General features: G+C 50.4%; 1 protein-coding gene across 10 annotated transcripts in view; it reads left to right on the forward strand.

Annotated features, from left to right (window-relative positions):
• PRKAG2 (protein kinase AMP-activated non-catalytic subunit gamma 2) overlaps positions 1–14,294 on the forward strand; it is a 328,214-nt gene that overhangs the window by 124,861 nt on the left and 189,059 nt on the right. Inside the window, exon 1 of one of the 10 annotated variants that reach the window (XM_074378902.1) lies at positions 7,390–12,568. The exons of 6 other annotated variants lie outside the window; for them this stretch is intronic. In XM_074378902.1, coding sequence (XP_074235003.1) covers positions 12,475–12,568 — 94 coding nt within the window. In that variant the 5' untranslated portion in view covers positions 7,390–12,474. Of the gene's footprint in view, positions 1–7,389; positions 12,569–14,294 lie in introns of those variants that run through there. 3 more of the 10 variants (XM_074378901.1, XM_039472807.2, XM_039472806.2) reach the window with 3 other exon arrangements.

Below are 14,294 nucleotides of genomic sequence, written 5' to 3' on the forward strand. Positions count from 1 at the left end.
TCCATGGGATATATGTACTACATTTTCTTTATCTGGTCTGTCATTGATGGGCATTTAGGTTGATTCCATGTCTTCATTATCATGTTTTTAATGCTCAAATTGGCCTAGACATGGCCAGGAGGAACCTCTTCAGGCTCGTCACTGTGTCCTCTGACTTTCCTCATATGAGGAAATGTCAAGTCCCCATCACGCTGTGGGCACTTCCTGGCTTTCCGGCTGACCTTGCACACCCCCCACCCCAGCCCTGGAGTTAGGCATTGCTCTAAGGAGCCCTTGTTACTTTTAGTGGCAAATAGTGTTTACATGTGCGTGTTGCTCCTAGGGTGTTATTGCTTCTAGGCCTTCTCAGCAGATGTACTAGAGACAACCTAATGCCCACACGGAAGAGAGTAGCTGGCTAGACGAGGTGGCTCCCACCTGTAAACCCCGCACTTTGGGAGTCTGGGGCAGGAGGATTGCTTGAGCTCAAGAGTTTAAGACCAGTGTGGGCAACATAGTGAGACCCTGCCTCTACCAAAAAAATTTAAAAATGGCTGGGCATGGAGGCGCGGGCCTGTAGTCTCAGGTACTTGAGAGTCTGAAGCAGGAGGATCACTTGAGCCCAGGAGTTCAAGGCTTCAGTGAGCTGTGATCGCCCTGCACTCCAGTCTGGGTGACAAAGCAAGACCCTGTCTCAAAAAAATAAATAAGTCTAAGAGAGTAGCTGAATAAAATAAAGAAGGCACAGCTACACAGCAGAGTACCATATAGCTGTAAAAAAAAAAATACGGCATCTTTGAATCAGTATGGCAAACGAAATAAAGCAGTTACAGCCACACAGCGGAGTACCATGTAGCTGTAAAAATATATGGCATCTTTGAATCACTGTGGCAAAAGACATGCACAGGCAATTCTCAGGAGACATGGAAATGGCTCTTAGGAGCAAGAGCATACCTAGTCATCCTTAGAAATCCAGATCGTAGAAGAATTAATCCATATTTTCCTCCAGTATTGGTAGGTTTAACTTTTTTATTATGGTAAAATGCATGTAATATATAATTTAGCATCTTGACAATTTTTATTTATTTATTTATTTTTGAGACAGGGTCTTGCTGTGTCACCCAGGCTGGAGTGCAGTGGTACAATCTTGGCTCACTGCAACCTCTGCCTCCTGGGCCCAAGTGATCCTCCCACCTCAGCCTCCTGCATTAGAGTATATAACAGTGACACGAAGGGCACTCACAGTGTTGTGTGACCGTCACCCCTGTTGAGTCGCAGAACTATTTCATCACCCCAGGTGGAAAGCTCACCGCCCTTAGCCCCCAGCCTCCATTACCCCTCCCACAGCGCCAGGCAGATGCCAGGCTGCTGTCTGCCCTCCAGACTCGCCTATTCTGCATATTTCATGTAAATGGAACCCTGCAGTATGCAGACTTCTGTGTGTGGCTTCCTTCACTTAGCAGATTGTTTTGAAAGTTGATCCGCTTTGTAGAACTTTATTCCTTTTCGTGCCTAACTACTATTCCATTGTAGAATAGACTCTCTTCTGCTTACCCAGTCATCCACCAGTGGCCATTTGGGTTGTTTCTACCTTTTGTGAATAGTGCTACCATCAACATTCAGTTCTTTAGGGTATATACCTGGGACCGCAGTTTCTGGGTCACACGGTCATTTCATGTTTAACTTGGAGAGGAATGGCCAAACTGTGGACCACAGTGCGCCATCTTACATTCCCACCAGCAGCATAAAGGGTTCCAGTTTCTCCACATCCTTGCCAACAGTTCAGTCATTTGTTTGTTTGTTTGTTTGTTTGTTTGAGATGGAGTCTTGCCCTGCTGCCTGGGCTGGAGTGCAGTGGCACCATCTCGGCTCACTACAACCTCTGCTTCCCAGGTTCAAGGGATTCTCCTGCCTCAGCCTCCAGAGTAGCTGGGACTACAGGAACGCACCACCATGCCCAGCTAATTTTTGTATGTTTGGTGGAGATGGGGTTTCACCATCTTGGCCAGGCTGGTCTCCAATTCCTGACCTCACGTGATCCGCGCACCTCGGCCTCCCAAAACGTTGGGGTGACAAGTGTGAGCCACCGCGCCTGGCCCGGTTCTTTTCCCTTTTTTTTCAGTGTAGCCGTCCTGGAGGATGTGAAGTGGTCTGTCATTGCTGTTTGGATTTGCCTTTTCCTAGTGAGGTCTAGCGTCTTCCCTTGTACCTTCTGGCCATCTGTGTATCTTCTTTGGAGAAATATTTAATCAAGGCAGCTGCTCATTTTTTTTAACCAGGTTGTCTTTGTGTTGTAGAGTTGTAGATTTTTATGTATTCTGGATACTAGATACTTAGATATAGACTTGCAAATATTTTCTCCTTTTTCTGTGAGTTGCTTTTCACCCTCTTAATCACATCCTTTGATGCGCAAAAATGTTTACTAACAGCAGAGTTTTGATGACCAAAGACAGCTTCACGTCTGCTTCTCTGTTCTTGGCCCACATAGACACTAATACTTATCGAAATGGAGGAAGGGGAGAGAGTGAGGGAGGTGGATACCGGGAACTACAGTTCATTGGTTCACAGGAATGACTGGCGTGGGAAGGGTGGGACCTCAGGATAGGATGATGGACGGGGGACTGTCTCGTTGCCCCTCCAGGTGTCTGCTTCCTACAGCCCAAAAGGCCGACTCAGGATCCAACCATCCCTTTAAAGCTTCTAGCAGGGGAGAGAAAAGACAGCAGATCCTCCGGAGCCTTCTTTTCTGAGTTTCATCTTCGGAGGGATGGTTAAGCCAGTTCTCTTGCTTGACCACATCTCTTCTGCTTGGCAGGGAGCCCAGTTTCTTTGGAGACATCTAGCCTGTGGCACTCTGTGAGGAGACCTGTCAGCCTCTTCCTCACCCTTGGAGGCTCCGAAACATCCGAGCCAGCCCCAGGTTGCCTAAAGGCCAGGAAACTGTGTTTTAAAATTTCGGTGACTGATTAGCAGATTCTCTCCCTGTTGTCACTGGGGGCAGGTTGGGTGAGAGGGCCCAGCTCATCTTCCTGCCTGCAGGTGAGGAAGGGTGAAGGCCAGCTGGCGCGGCAGAGATGTTCTTTCCTCCTTGCCCCTGCTGATGACGGAGTTTTGCAACCTTTTTTATTTTCATTTTAGCTTTTGCCAAAGGGATTTTTTTTGATAACATACCTTGCTGATTTTGTCTACTACAGTTACGAATCACCATTTACCAGATTTTTTGGTTCTATTTTCTCCCCTTAATATTTTAATTTTCAGCAAAGTAGTTCAATCCTTCCAAAACAATTTATATTGAAAGACAGTAGTTTCCACCCTCCTTCACGAAACCCCCAAAGAAACCTTTAAAAACCATATGCCTAGTCAACTGTTTTATGGTTTATCAATGTTAAACCTTGTATGTTGGCGGTTTATTACAATGAGGAGGTCAGAGAATTCAATGTCACACCCCACACCTTACCAATTTTCCTTCTGTTCTCTTTTTTAAAAATCAATCTTTTGAAAATTACCTCCTAAAACGCTTTTCTGACTATTTTTCTGATAATCTCTATGAAATTTTAATGAAACAGATGCACTATCTATTGTCTACATGCTGTAAGTATATCTGTTCCTTGTGTATAAGGCGTAAGAGTTCTGGCCATTTACAGTGGATCATGCTTGTAATCCCAGCACTTAGGGAGGCCGAGGCAGGTGGATCACTGAAGCCCGAGAGTTTGAGACCAGCCTGGGCAACATGGTGAAACCCATCTCTACACACTTATATCTCTACCCATCTGCACAAAAACTACAAAAAGTAGCCAGCCGTGGTGGCACGTGCCTGTCATACCAGCTATTAGGGAGGCTCACGTGGGAGGATTGCTTGAGCCTGGGAGCTGAGATTATGCCATTGCACTCAAGCCTGGGCAACAGAGCAAGACACTGTCTCAAAAATAATGATAATAAGTTTTTCTGGCCCCCTTCAAGAGCTGACTTTCACCCCTTTCGGGGCAATGATCACCCCCTTGGCAATGATTCTTTAAGTAGAAAAGAATTTGAGGTGGGTGTCGTCCGCGAGTGTAGTACTAGCTGACATCTGGGATAAAGCCAGTCTGAAAGAGTGGACAGTCAAGTGACAGAATCATTTTGGGTTTTGTTTGTTTTTGTTTTTTAATCCTGTTAGCCTCAAGGAATGAACCAGGCACACGAGTTAACTTTCAGGATCTCTGGAACTAAAGCCGTGAAGTCCCAGAGCAAATATCTTTTTAAAGTGTCAGATGCATTACACACTTTACAATTTTCTTTTTCTTTTTTCTTTTTTTTTTTTTTTGAGACGGAGTCTTACTCTGTCGCCCAGGCTGGAGTATAGTGGCACAATCGTGGCTCACTACAATCTCTACCTTCTGGGTTCAAGCGATTCTCCTGCCTCAGCCTCCTGAGTAACTAGGATTACAGGCAATCACTACCAGGCTCAGCTACTTTTTGTGTTTTTAGTAGAGATGTGGTTTCACCATGTTGGCCAGGCTGGTCTCCAACTCCTGACCTCGTGTGATCCACCCACCTCGGCCTCCCAAAGTGCGGGGATTACAGGCTTGAGCCAACAGTTTTCTTATTCGAAAGATACTAAGTACTATAATTTCACTCTTTATAGATGAGTCAGGGTCCTTGTTAGATTACCCTGTACACGTCAACACATCCAACAGCTGCTGAGTTATGAGGACAAAGTTCTGTGTGATGTGGGAGGTCTGCGTCCTCTGCCCGAGTTCTGCTCACCCTCTCTGTCACCTTCACCTTGTGCCACTACCTGCTCCGTGGCAGCCAGCGTTCCTGCCTTGAATAGCACCCACCCTCTCCCTGCCCCGTCACAATTTGCTGCTAAGAAACCGGTTTTCTTAGTATGTGTGGTTAAAAAGAGTCAAGTGTTACCGAGAAAATGCCTTCATTCTTCATTCCAAAGACGAAGTGCTGGGGCTCTGAGCTTTGGGCTGAAGGGCGGGGCTTGGCCAATTCCCTCTGGTTTCTCCTCTGAGATCCAGAGCAGGGTCTGCCAAGGCATGAAGCTCCTACTGCAAGTCCAAGCGCCGCCTGGCCAGGCCCGAATCGTGGAGCCCGGCGCTCTCTCCCCAGGCTCCGGCTGCAGCCTTTGAATTCTCAGCACAGTGCCCAGGAGCGGCCACTGGCGCAGGCACCTGCGGTCCTCGCCCAGGCTTTCCGCAGCTGCTCACACAAGGTCCTTTCGGGCGCCTTAAGCCTGAGCTAGCGGAGCTTCTGAGAGGCAGCTTTCAGGGACAGAGAATGGCGGTGTTTGTAAAATTTGCTCTGCAGCTTACAGGATATTTTTGCTATTTCATCTCATTTAATTGCCTTGAAACCCTGTAAAACGGTCTCTTACGGGAGAAATGTGGAAGAATAAGCTAAATGGCTCGGAATTGCATGCCAGTGAGTGAACATACGTTGCTTTAAGGTGCTGTGTTTGGCCTGAGTGTTTTAAACCTTCCTACCTGTCACCTTGTTTTCAAACATATTTCATTATAAGAACAGCAAATCCGAGGCAACCTTCAGCTCAGCCCTTCCAGTCTAAGCCAGGGGCTTCCTCCTGAGTGACGTGCAGGAACAGGTGGGTTTCTCCGTGACCAGCCCGAGTCCAGACACTGGAAATCCTGCCCCATCACCTGGAAGTTGGAGACCGCAGGCCAAACGGGCTCTCCGCTGAGCCTGGGAGGTAGCCAGGTCCTTCTCCAAGGCTTCGGTGCACTCCCAGCGCACGGTGGCATTTGTAAGATTTAACTTAAAGAGAATTAAACAGAAAACCCAGACTGCTTCAGAGTCTGTTTTTGGGAAGTCATTGCTCCGAGCCCAGGGCTCAGCTTCTGGGCCACGGAGCAGCTGGAGTCAGGGCAGGGTCTCGCCGGCAGAGCCTTCAGAGCTCCTGGCCGGTGTGCTCTTGGGCACTGGGCAACCGCAGGGATGCCAGGCACCACGAAAGAAAAGGGCCCCACTGAGCCCTCCACAGGGGGTGCGATGCCCCTTCAAGATTTTAAGGAGACGCAGGGTTTCTGCCTTTCTGGGTGCTGCATTTCAGCCTGCTAAAAGTCCTTCTCGCCATTGTAATTCACCTTTTTAGTACTTCCCTGTGTTTTTAAAAGCAAGATATCACTGTTGTCTCTGCCAGTTCTCAGTGGGCTTAGATATCGCTGGTGTGAGTGGAGCTGTGTGAGCTGAGGTGGTTTGTCTCTGCCAAAAAAATCACCCTCTTGTCACTCAGAGACTCAGGCTCCAGTTCCTGTGGTCACCACGAGGCTGTGCGTGACCATGAGTGTGTCGGGCTGACGTGGAGCAGAGGCATGGGGGCCTGAGTCAGGGTGGAGGGCACTCCGCAGAGGTGCCAGCTCATAAACACCTCTTGGGGCAGGGACGGGAGGGCCCCAGCGAGGCGACACAGCGATCTCAGAGTCAAGTGCAGCAGTGACCTTTAGAACTTTCCATGAAATATGACACAGTATTTTGCAACCAGCAGGAGAGCTCTAGCAAATATGTGCTAATGCGTGTTGCTGCTCCCCGGCCTGGAGGGGACCCATGCACTTACATAATAAGAGGTGGTTTGGACCACAGCCCTTCAGGGGACTGGGTGCTTCTCAGGGACGGCTTGTGGTCCGCAAAAGTTCAGGATGAGCGGGAAGTTTTTGAGTCCCACATCCTCACCTGCTTCTGCAGCAGTCCAGCCACAGAGAGAGGCAGCCTGGCTCCTGACGGCCCCCCCCACCCGTGAGGAAGCAGAGCCGGCGTCTGCCCGGTAGCCCCACAGAAGCCCACAGGATCCTAATCACTGAGCTCCTCTGAACTTCTGGGTTTTTACAAAATTGTATTTCTTGAACTGAATAGTCATGGCTGGCCTCCCTACCACAGAGCATGGTTGAGAAGGATGTAGGAAACCACCGTGGGCAGTCTCCTGGCTCCGTACAGGCGCAGGGTGTGGGTGACTAGGGTCCCCCCAGCCCTGCTCTGCTGGTGGATTTCTCGCTTACCTGGGCTGACTCTGTCTGTGCGGCGGCCCCGGCCTCAGCATCCCTGCGCTGGGAAGCACCAGTCTCATGAATGAATGGAGGTGTGTGGAGGGAGGAGGGTGGTTACACCGAGTCTCAGCGACTTTTCTCTCATCTGGGTCCCCAGTGACAACTTCGAGACTATTGCAGCTGTGCATAACGTGGAAAGTGACTTCCAGGAGAAGGAAAGCTTGGGGGCTCTTCGAAAATTTGATTTTGATGTAATTGGAAGTCCGGAGATAGGGTGGGCTTCCAGGGGCTTGACCCTGTGGGTATTCACGGGCTACCTGGAGGAGGAGGCACCTTGGCCTGATGAGGCCCTCGGCTCTCAGAGACCCCTGCTGCCACACAACTGCTGCATGGGGTGGGGTGGGGGGCAAGCGGAGGCTGGGTGCCAGCCATGGTGTCTACAACGGGGACCTGGAGTCCCATTCGCCAGGTTACAAGGCCGGGGTGGGGCTCCGACCTGCAGCCTGGACTTGTACCAGGTTAGTGGGACAACAGGGGCCGTCTGTGCTAGCACTTCCCCGATGCCGTGGGAACATGGCCCCCGGGGCACTGGCAGCAGTTAAAGGGTTTACTCACATGTTTTTGGTCACCAGAGTCTGGGGGTGGGGGCTACATATTAGAGCCAGGAGAAGGCCATCATGTCTCACGTGGAAGGGTGAGCCTTTGTGCCATGTAACCTTATGTGCAGGAAGCAGGGGCGACAGCGCTCCGTCTGCCAGCCCATCTGCAGTCCTTGAGCTCTCCCTCCTCACCTCTCCCGCCCCAGCTCTGCTGTGCAGTGCACAGTCTGGCTGTGGAATGTTTTGCAGCATCGAGATGGGGGCGGGGGCGGCACACTTGGCAAAATCCAAGTATTAGCGTGAATGGGACCCAGTCCCGTGGGCTCCTGCAACCCAGCCTTGGCTGGCCAAGGCTGGAACCCTGCCGAGGGCAGAGGAGCGGTCAGCACAGTCCTCCTGGCTCCAGAACAGCCGCCAAAGTGTCCCCCAGGAACAGGACATTCTGCCTCCAGGATGGCCGGGCATGGAGCAGTAGCTGGCTTGCCATTCCCTGACCCACCGTGCTGCTCCCGGGCCACCTGGAGGAAGTAGTAAGCGCTCCTTTTCTTTCTTCCGTGGGTAAGATCCCTGCCGTCAGGGAGCTTTCAGCCTAGCTGGGGAGAAAATGAACCCAAAAGCCAGAACACAGTGAAGCACGTTAACAGTATGAAGCGTCTCGTGGTCCTGTTCTTCCACACTAGCTCATTTTTCCAGTGGTCAAAGGTAGGTTCCCAGTCAGAAACCTAGAAGAGCAGCCACCAGAAGACACACATGAAGAACACACGCGAGCTCTAATGTCACCCCATCCCAGATCTTGCAAATCTGGTGTCAGAATGGTGGCCTGCATGGCACGGGGACATGGCTAAGAGATAGAAGGCGTCTGCCACCCAGCTACCTGGTCCCGTGCCAGGCTTGGGGTTGCGGCACCAGCCAGGGGTGCGAGTTTTAAACTGTGATCCAAAAAGGCCCTGGCCCTTTGAAAACACATTAGAAAACAGTTCCTTCTTGGGAGCCATTGGTTCCTTTTTCAGCCCCTCCCTTTAAAAAAAGAATCCTGAGTGTGGAAAGCATTCCGTCAGAACGACCTCTGTGAGCAGAGTCAGGTGTGGGAGGGAGTCTCCCCTCTATTCACGCGGGACCATTGACTGGCGGGAACAGAAGAGGGGAAGGTTTCGCGTCCCCCTCTGCCTGTCAGTGGTCATCTTTCCCCTGCCCACCAGTCACGTGCGCTGAAGAACCAGTCCTCAGCCCCCCACCATGCCATGGGAAGGTGCCGCCTGTCCCAGTGCATCAGGGCTCATCTCTAATTGGGGGATCCGCAACTTGGTCCCTCATGTAAGGAATTTCAGGCATGCGTGAGTCAAGCAGAAAGACCCCAGCAGTGACGGAACCGACGGTTAAACTTTCGGGAATTTTTCAAGCCAGTGCACGCCACCTTGCACAGTATTTATACCACAGAAGTTGGCAGATTTATACCACGCTGCAGATTGGTCTTCCCCTGTCTTCTGCGAGTATCTTCCAGCACATCCCCGCTCCTGCGCATCTGAAATCCAGCACGGCCAGCAGCAGCGTCCTCTGCTGGTGGGTAAAGCTGGCTCTGGGAAGAAGATCTTGAGTGAGGTCAAGGCACGTGTTGGTGTAGTCGGGGTATCTTGGGGGATTGGTGTTCACCGTCAAGGTTGTCATGTTTTTATTTGTCTAGCTTTTCTTAAAGCTGCAGTAACCCTGCTCCCCAGCTCCTCCCATGCAAAGCCTTCCAGGATCCATCCGGTTGGACAGAGAACTGTGCTGGGCCAGAAACAACTTTGTGCTGCATCAGGCCGACCCCACCACCCACTTTCCTCAAGAGCAGAACAGTGACTGGAGTGAGCCAGTGATTTCTCTGCTTTGCTTTGCCTAAGCTGCTATATCCTTCCTTTCCTTGACAAAGTCATCAAATGTGCCTGTGGAGCAAGTTCTTAGAGCATGGCGCCCAGAACTGGGCAGGAGCAGTTCGTTCTGGCCCTGCCAGGCAGAGGAAGCAATAGTATGTGCCCCACCTCTGTGCCCAGCCACGTGGAGGTGGCCTCCGGGGAGGACGCAGCCAGCTCTGTGCTTCCAGAGCCTGGTGTACGCGCGTGTCAGGTCAGCTTGTTGTAGACTCCCGACGCATCTGCTCTGTGTTGCAAGGTGGCTTTAATGCAAATCAGGACTTCTAAACATGCTGCCTTTGCCTTTAAATTTCCCAGCCTGAAATGAAAAATCAGGATGTAGAGAGAAATTCTTTTCCAAATCCCGCTGTCCATGGCAGTCCTCTAGAATCCTGTGGCATTCAGGCTAGGGTGTTGAACGGATGCCGAATTTTCCTGTGCACGTGCATGGGAGGTGTGGTACGGTAGAAGGATGTGAATTTTGGAATCGGGTCCAGATGAAGGGTCAAATCCATATGCCCTTGACTTGCCAGCTGCGCCATCCTGGGCAGACTACATTTCCGACCCTCAGCTATTCATCTTTCAGTGAAGTGTTGTTCATTATGCCCACCCTGCTCGTGGGTGGGAAGGATGAAATAAAATAATAACTGTAGGGTGACCGGCACCCCCGCTGGCTTACGGTGGGCACTCAGTAAATGGGAGTTACTGTTTCCTAGAGGACAGGAGTGTCTCTGAATTGTTTGTGGCACCACATCCCTTCTACCAGCAGCTTCTCTACACACTTGCTGGAGGTTTAATAACTACCTGTTGAATGAATGGCCATTTACATGCAAGTAGAGAACTATCAGGCCTGCCCAAGTTGCTGTTTATTTTCCACACAAATTTAAACATGTTTATTTTTAGTCACTGAACTTTGAAATGTTCTATCTGTGGTATTATGTAGTGTAAGAATAGTACCTCGGCTTAAACAAAACCTTTTCCTCTTAACCAAATCTGCCTCCTTCTTATTGGGATACTTGTTCAGCTCTTTTCCTCAAGATGTTTTGCTATTTTATTTATTATTATTATTATTATTATTATTATTATTATTGAGATAAGGTCTCACCCTGTCGCCCAGGCTGAGGTGCAATGGCACCATCATGGCCTCGACCTCCCAGGCTCAAGTGATCTTCCCGCCTCATCCTCCCCAAGTGCTGGGATTACAGGTGTGAGCCTGTAATGAGAGGGTGCCCTTGTTAGCCATCTTGCCATGGGAATACAACGAACAAAGGAAAAGCAGACATATTTATCCTTTATGCATTTGGGGTCCTCTTTACTGTTGTGTCTGATCTCTATTGGTTGGAGTCAGACCTCACAATCTAAAACTCAACCTGATTGGCTAATCACTTAAAACTTTCTTGAATAGTTAGAGGCAATGGAGAACAAAAGGAAAAGCGGAAGTCCAAATAAGGAAGGGACAGGAAGTTGCTTGTGAAAGGACTTAGAAAAGTAATAGCGTAAGTATCTTGATTAAAGTACAAGGACGTAGAATGTGCTACGTGCCTGTGAGCCTGTCTAAAAGCTGCATGGGATCGGGCTTAACAAAGAGTTATTAGCAAAAAGCAAGAAGGCTTTGAAGAAAGTCTTTAAAACAAACTATTATTTCTAACACTTGTGGTTTATTCTTTAACAAGAAAGGAAACATTGAAGAGGAACTTTTCTACTTCCCATGGGGGTCTCACTGTATTGCCCTGGCTGGTCTTAAACTCCTAGGCTCAAGCCATCTTCCCATCTCAGCCTCCCAAAGTGCTGGGATTACAGGCATGAGCCACCGTGCCTAGCCCTAGACTAAACCCTGAAAAGACCTGGTCTTGTCTTAGCTCACTCAGGGGGAAACTGAGGTTCAGAAATGGGAAGTAACCTTCTGATGGTCACAAACCTGATTAATAGCAAAGCAAGTAACTTTAGTGAGGCCAATCAGCCAAAAAGTCAGGATCTGTTTTTTCTCTCTTGTGCTTCCAAAATTTATTAGTTGCAAAACACATACAGATTATAAACATTTTAGGTTTTATTTGATCAACAATTTGGCTTAGTTGTCAAGGAGATTAGAATGCCAGTCCTGGTTCTACCATTGGTGACAGGATCTTGGGCAAGTCCCGTCCCTGTCCTGAGCCTGTTTCCCCATCTGTCATAGAAGGGAGTCGGACTAGATCTCTCTAAAATCTCCAGCTCTGTCATGCTGCAATTCTCAGCAAGTGCAGAGCTCAGATTATGCATTTGCTGAAGACCTTCCGTTAAATTCCAGTGGGGGAGCCACATTCCGTCCTTGAAGACAGCGTTACTGCTTTCATTGAGTAGAACCGTGAGCCAAAGTAGATTCAGCAATTTCCAGACCAGGCACTCGTGTGGCTTCTCCAGCAAGCAGCAGCCGGAGCCTTCTGACCCCGTGGGGCCCTGGAACCCATGAATCAAAATAGTTGTGTGATGTCATGTCACAATGGGAATGTGCTCTGGCCAATTGGTGCCAAGAATTGTCTGCCCAGGGTGGTTTCCTTTTACAGTCTGTTTAAAGAGACATCATGCCCGGCTGCACATGACTTGCAGGCTTGTGCTTCCTCTGCCTATCTGGTCTTCCCTCCTTTTTTTAATTTTAAGAAGGAAAAAACCAACAACCCTGGAGAGTATCACTGAGCAGCTGACGGTAACTACATCAACAAATCCCCGGCAAAGTTCTGTTTGCGCTTCCGGCAGCTTCTTGCTACTTAAGGACAGCCGGGCTGACACTCCAGCTGCTGTGGCAGGGCGGCTGCACTCCCTGGCGCCTTGCAGACGCTGGGGCCGCGGTGAGGTCGCCCTGAAGGCCCCCTGGTGAGGACGCTTGGACCTGGGCTGTCCCCTGAGCACAGGCTGCCGCTCTGAGCTTTCGGGGTGCCCTGTGCCTGCCGGGCTGATGCTCCCCGGCTCCCTGCCACCTGGGGCTGACACCAGTTCTGCCGGGCCTGATATGTTCACCTGTCACCACTCCTGTGGCCACAGCTACCCATGAAGCGCTTTGGGAGTCTTAGGAGCAACAAGAAACACAAGGACCAAAACCGAAGCACGGAGAGGCGCCAGTCGGAGCCCCATGGCCTTTTCGGTAGGACTCTGCCCTTGCCCGAGTCCCTGGTGATCTGTCTGGGGAGGGAGCCCCACCGCCTGTGTGCACACCCTCCTAAGCATCAGCTGTTTCCAGCCGCTCCCTTCCACCTGGGGTGTAACGTCAGGCGGTGCTTAGAGGAATACATGGGAAGTTTCTCCTTGCTCATGGCAGTGCAGCTGCGGGAAGCCATCTGGGAATACTCTTTCTGAAACTGTCTCCTTTCTCTTGCCCCACCTGGCCCAGGGAGGCTAGTGATGGACTGGATCGTCATTGATTTATGCAAAAACTGTGGCTGGTGCGGTGGGGGAGTGAGAGTGGATGGGAATTGTTATTTTCAGCTGTTAGAAATGAAACGTGCACGTTTAGAGGAAACGATTGGAGGTCAGGAAGGAGGAGGTCTTCTTCCCAGGTTCCGTAGCGGAGTAATCGGACAGATCACCAGCTCTTGTGGGAGGGGAAGCACCTGCCAGATTTGTGCCCCGTGGGGAGAAGCCTGCACTGTGTCTCCCTGGTCTCTGCAACTTCTGCAGCTCCTCACGTGCAGGGGGTTGGGGTCAGGGCACCTGGAACAGGCGGTGAAGCACCTGTGGCTCGGTATTCCGAGGACCTGCGGACTTGGAGTGGGTTTTGCCCTTGTCTGTCTGAAGCCACACAGGTTGATCCCAAAGCTTTCTCAGCTCCACACCTGGTTAAGACCTGCCCACTCAAAATTAGATGGTAGATTTTCGTTCTTAAGTATCAGAGAGGCCAAGCACGGTGGCTCACACCTGTAATCCCAGCACTTTGGGAGACAGAGGCAGGCGAATCACCTAAGGTCAGGAGTTTGAAACCAGCCTGGCCAACATGGTGAAACCCTGTCTCTACTAAAAATACAAAAAAGTTAGCTGGACGTGGTAGCGGGCACCTGTAGTCCCGACTACTCAGGAGGCTGAGGCAGGAGAATCGCTTGAACCCGGGAGGCAGAGGTTGCGGTGAGCTGAGACTGTACCACTATGCTTCAGCTTGGATGACAGAGCAAGACTGTCTCAAAAGAAAAAAAAAAAAGAATCAGAGTTAGTCTGAGCCTATAATCCCAGGTCTGTGGTAGGCCAAGGAGGAAGGATTGCTTGAACCCAGGAGTTTGAGACAAGGCTGGGCAACATAGTGAGACCTTGTCTCTACAAGAAACTTTAAAAATTAGCTGAGCATAGTGGCAAATGCCTATAGTCCCAGCTACTCAAGAGGCTGAGGTGGGAGGATCCCTTGACCTCAGGAGGTCAAGGCTGCAGTGAGCTGTGATCGGGCCACTGCCCTCCAGCCTGGGTGACAAAGCTAGACCCTGTCTAAAAAAACAGAGTCAGAGTCAGCCAATTCCCGGTGCTGCTGTTTGCATGACACGGGTTATTCCTGAAGAGCCCACAGCCAGGTGGAACCGCAGGACCTCCACCCCAGGGCTGGTATTTATCAGCTCCGTTTCACCAGAGCTGGAGAGACACAGTCCCGGGATGAGTAAAGATGAAGAGCCTGGCGGGGGTAGCGGGGGCGTCCGAAACCATGTCCCCTGACTGGAATGCGACGTGTTAAGTGGAAAAATATTGTCATCATGTATAACAGGGAGGTGACTTTGGCAAAGTTTCTGGACTGTAAATGAAAACTGGAATAGCAGACAAAGAAAAAGGTCCATCTAAAATCTGCCGGTATCTCTTGCTACATCCGCCAGCACTCCTGGAAGCCCCTGCGGGCT

Source organism: Saimiri boliviensis, chromosome 10 (assembly GCF_048565385.1).
Source record: "Saimiri boliviensis isolate mSaiBol1 chromosome 10, mSaiBol1.pri, whole genome shotgun sequence".
Taxonomy (NCBI): Eukaryota; Metazoa; Chordata; class Mammalia; order Primates; family Cebidae; genus Saimiri; species Saimiri boliviensis.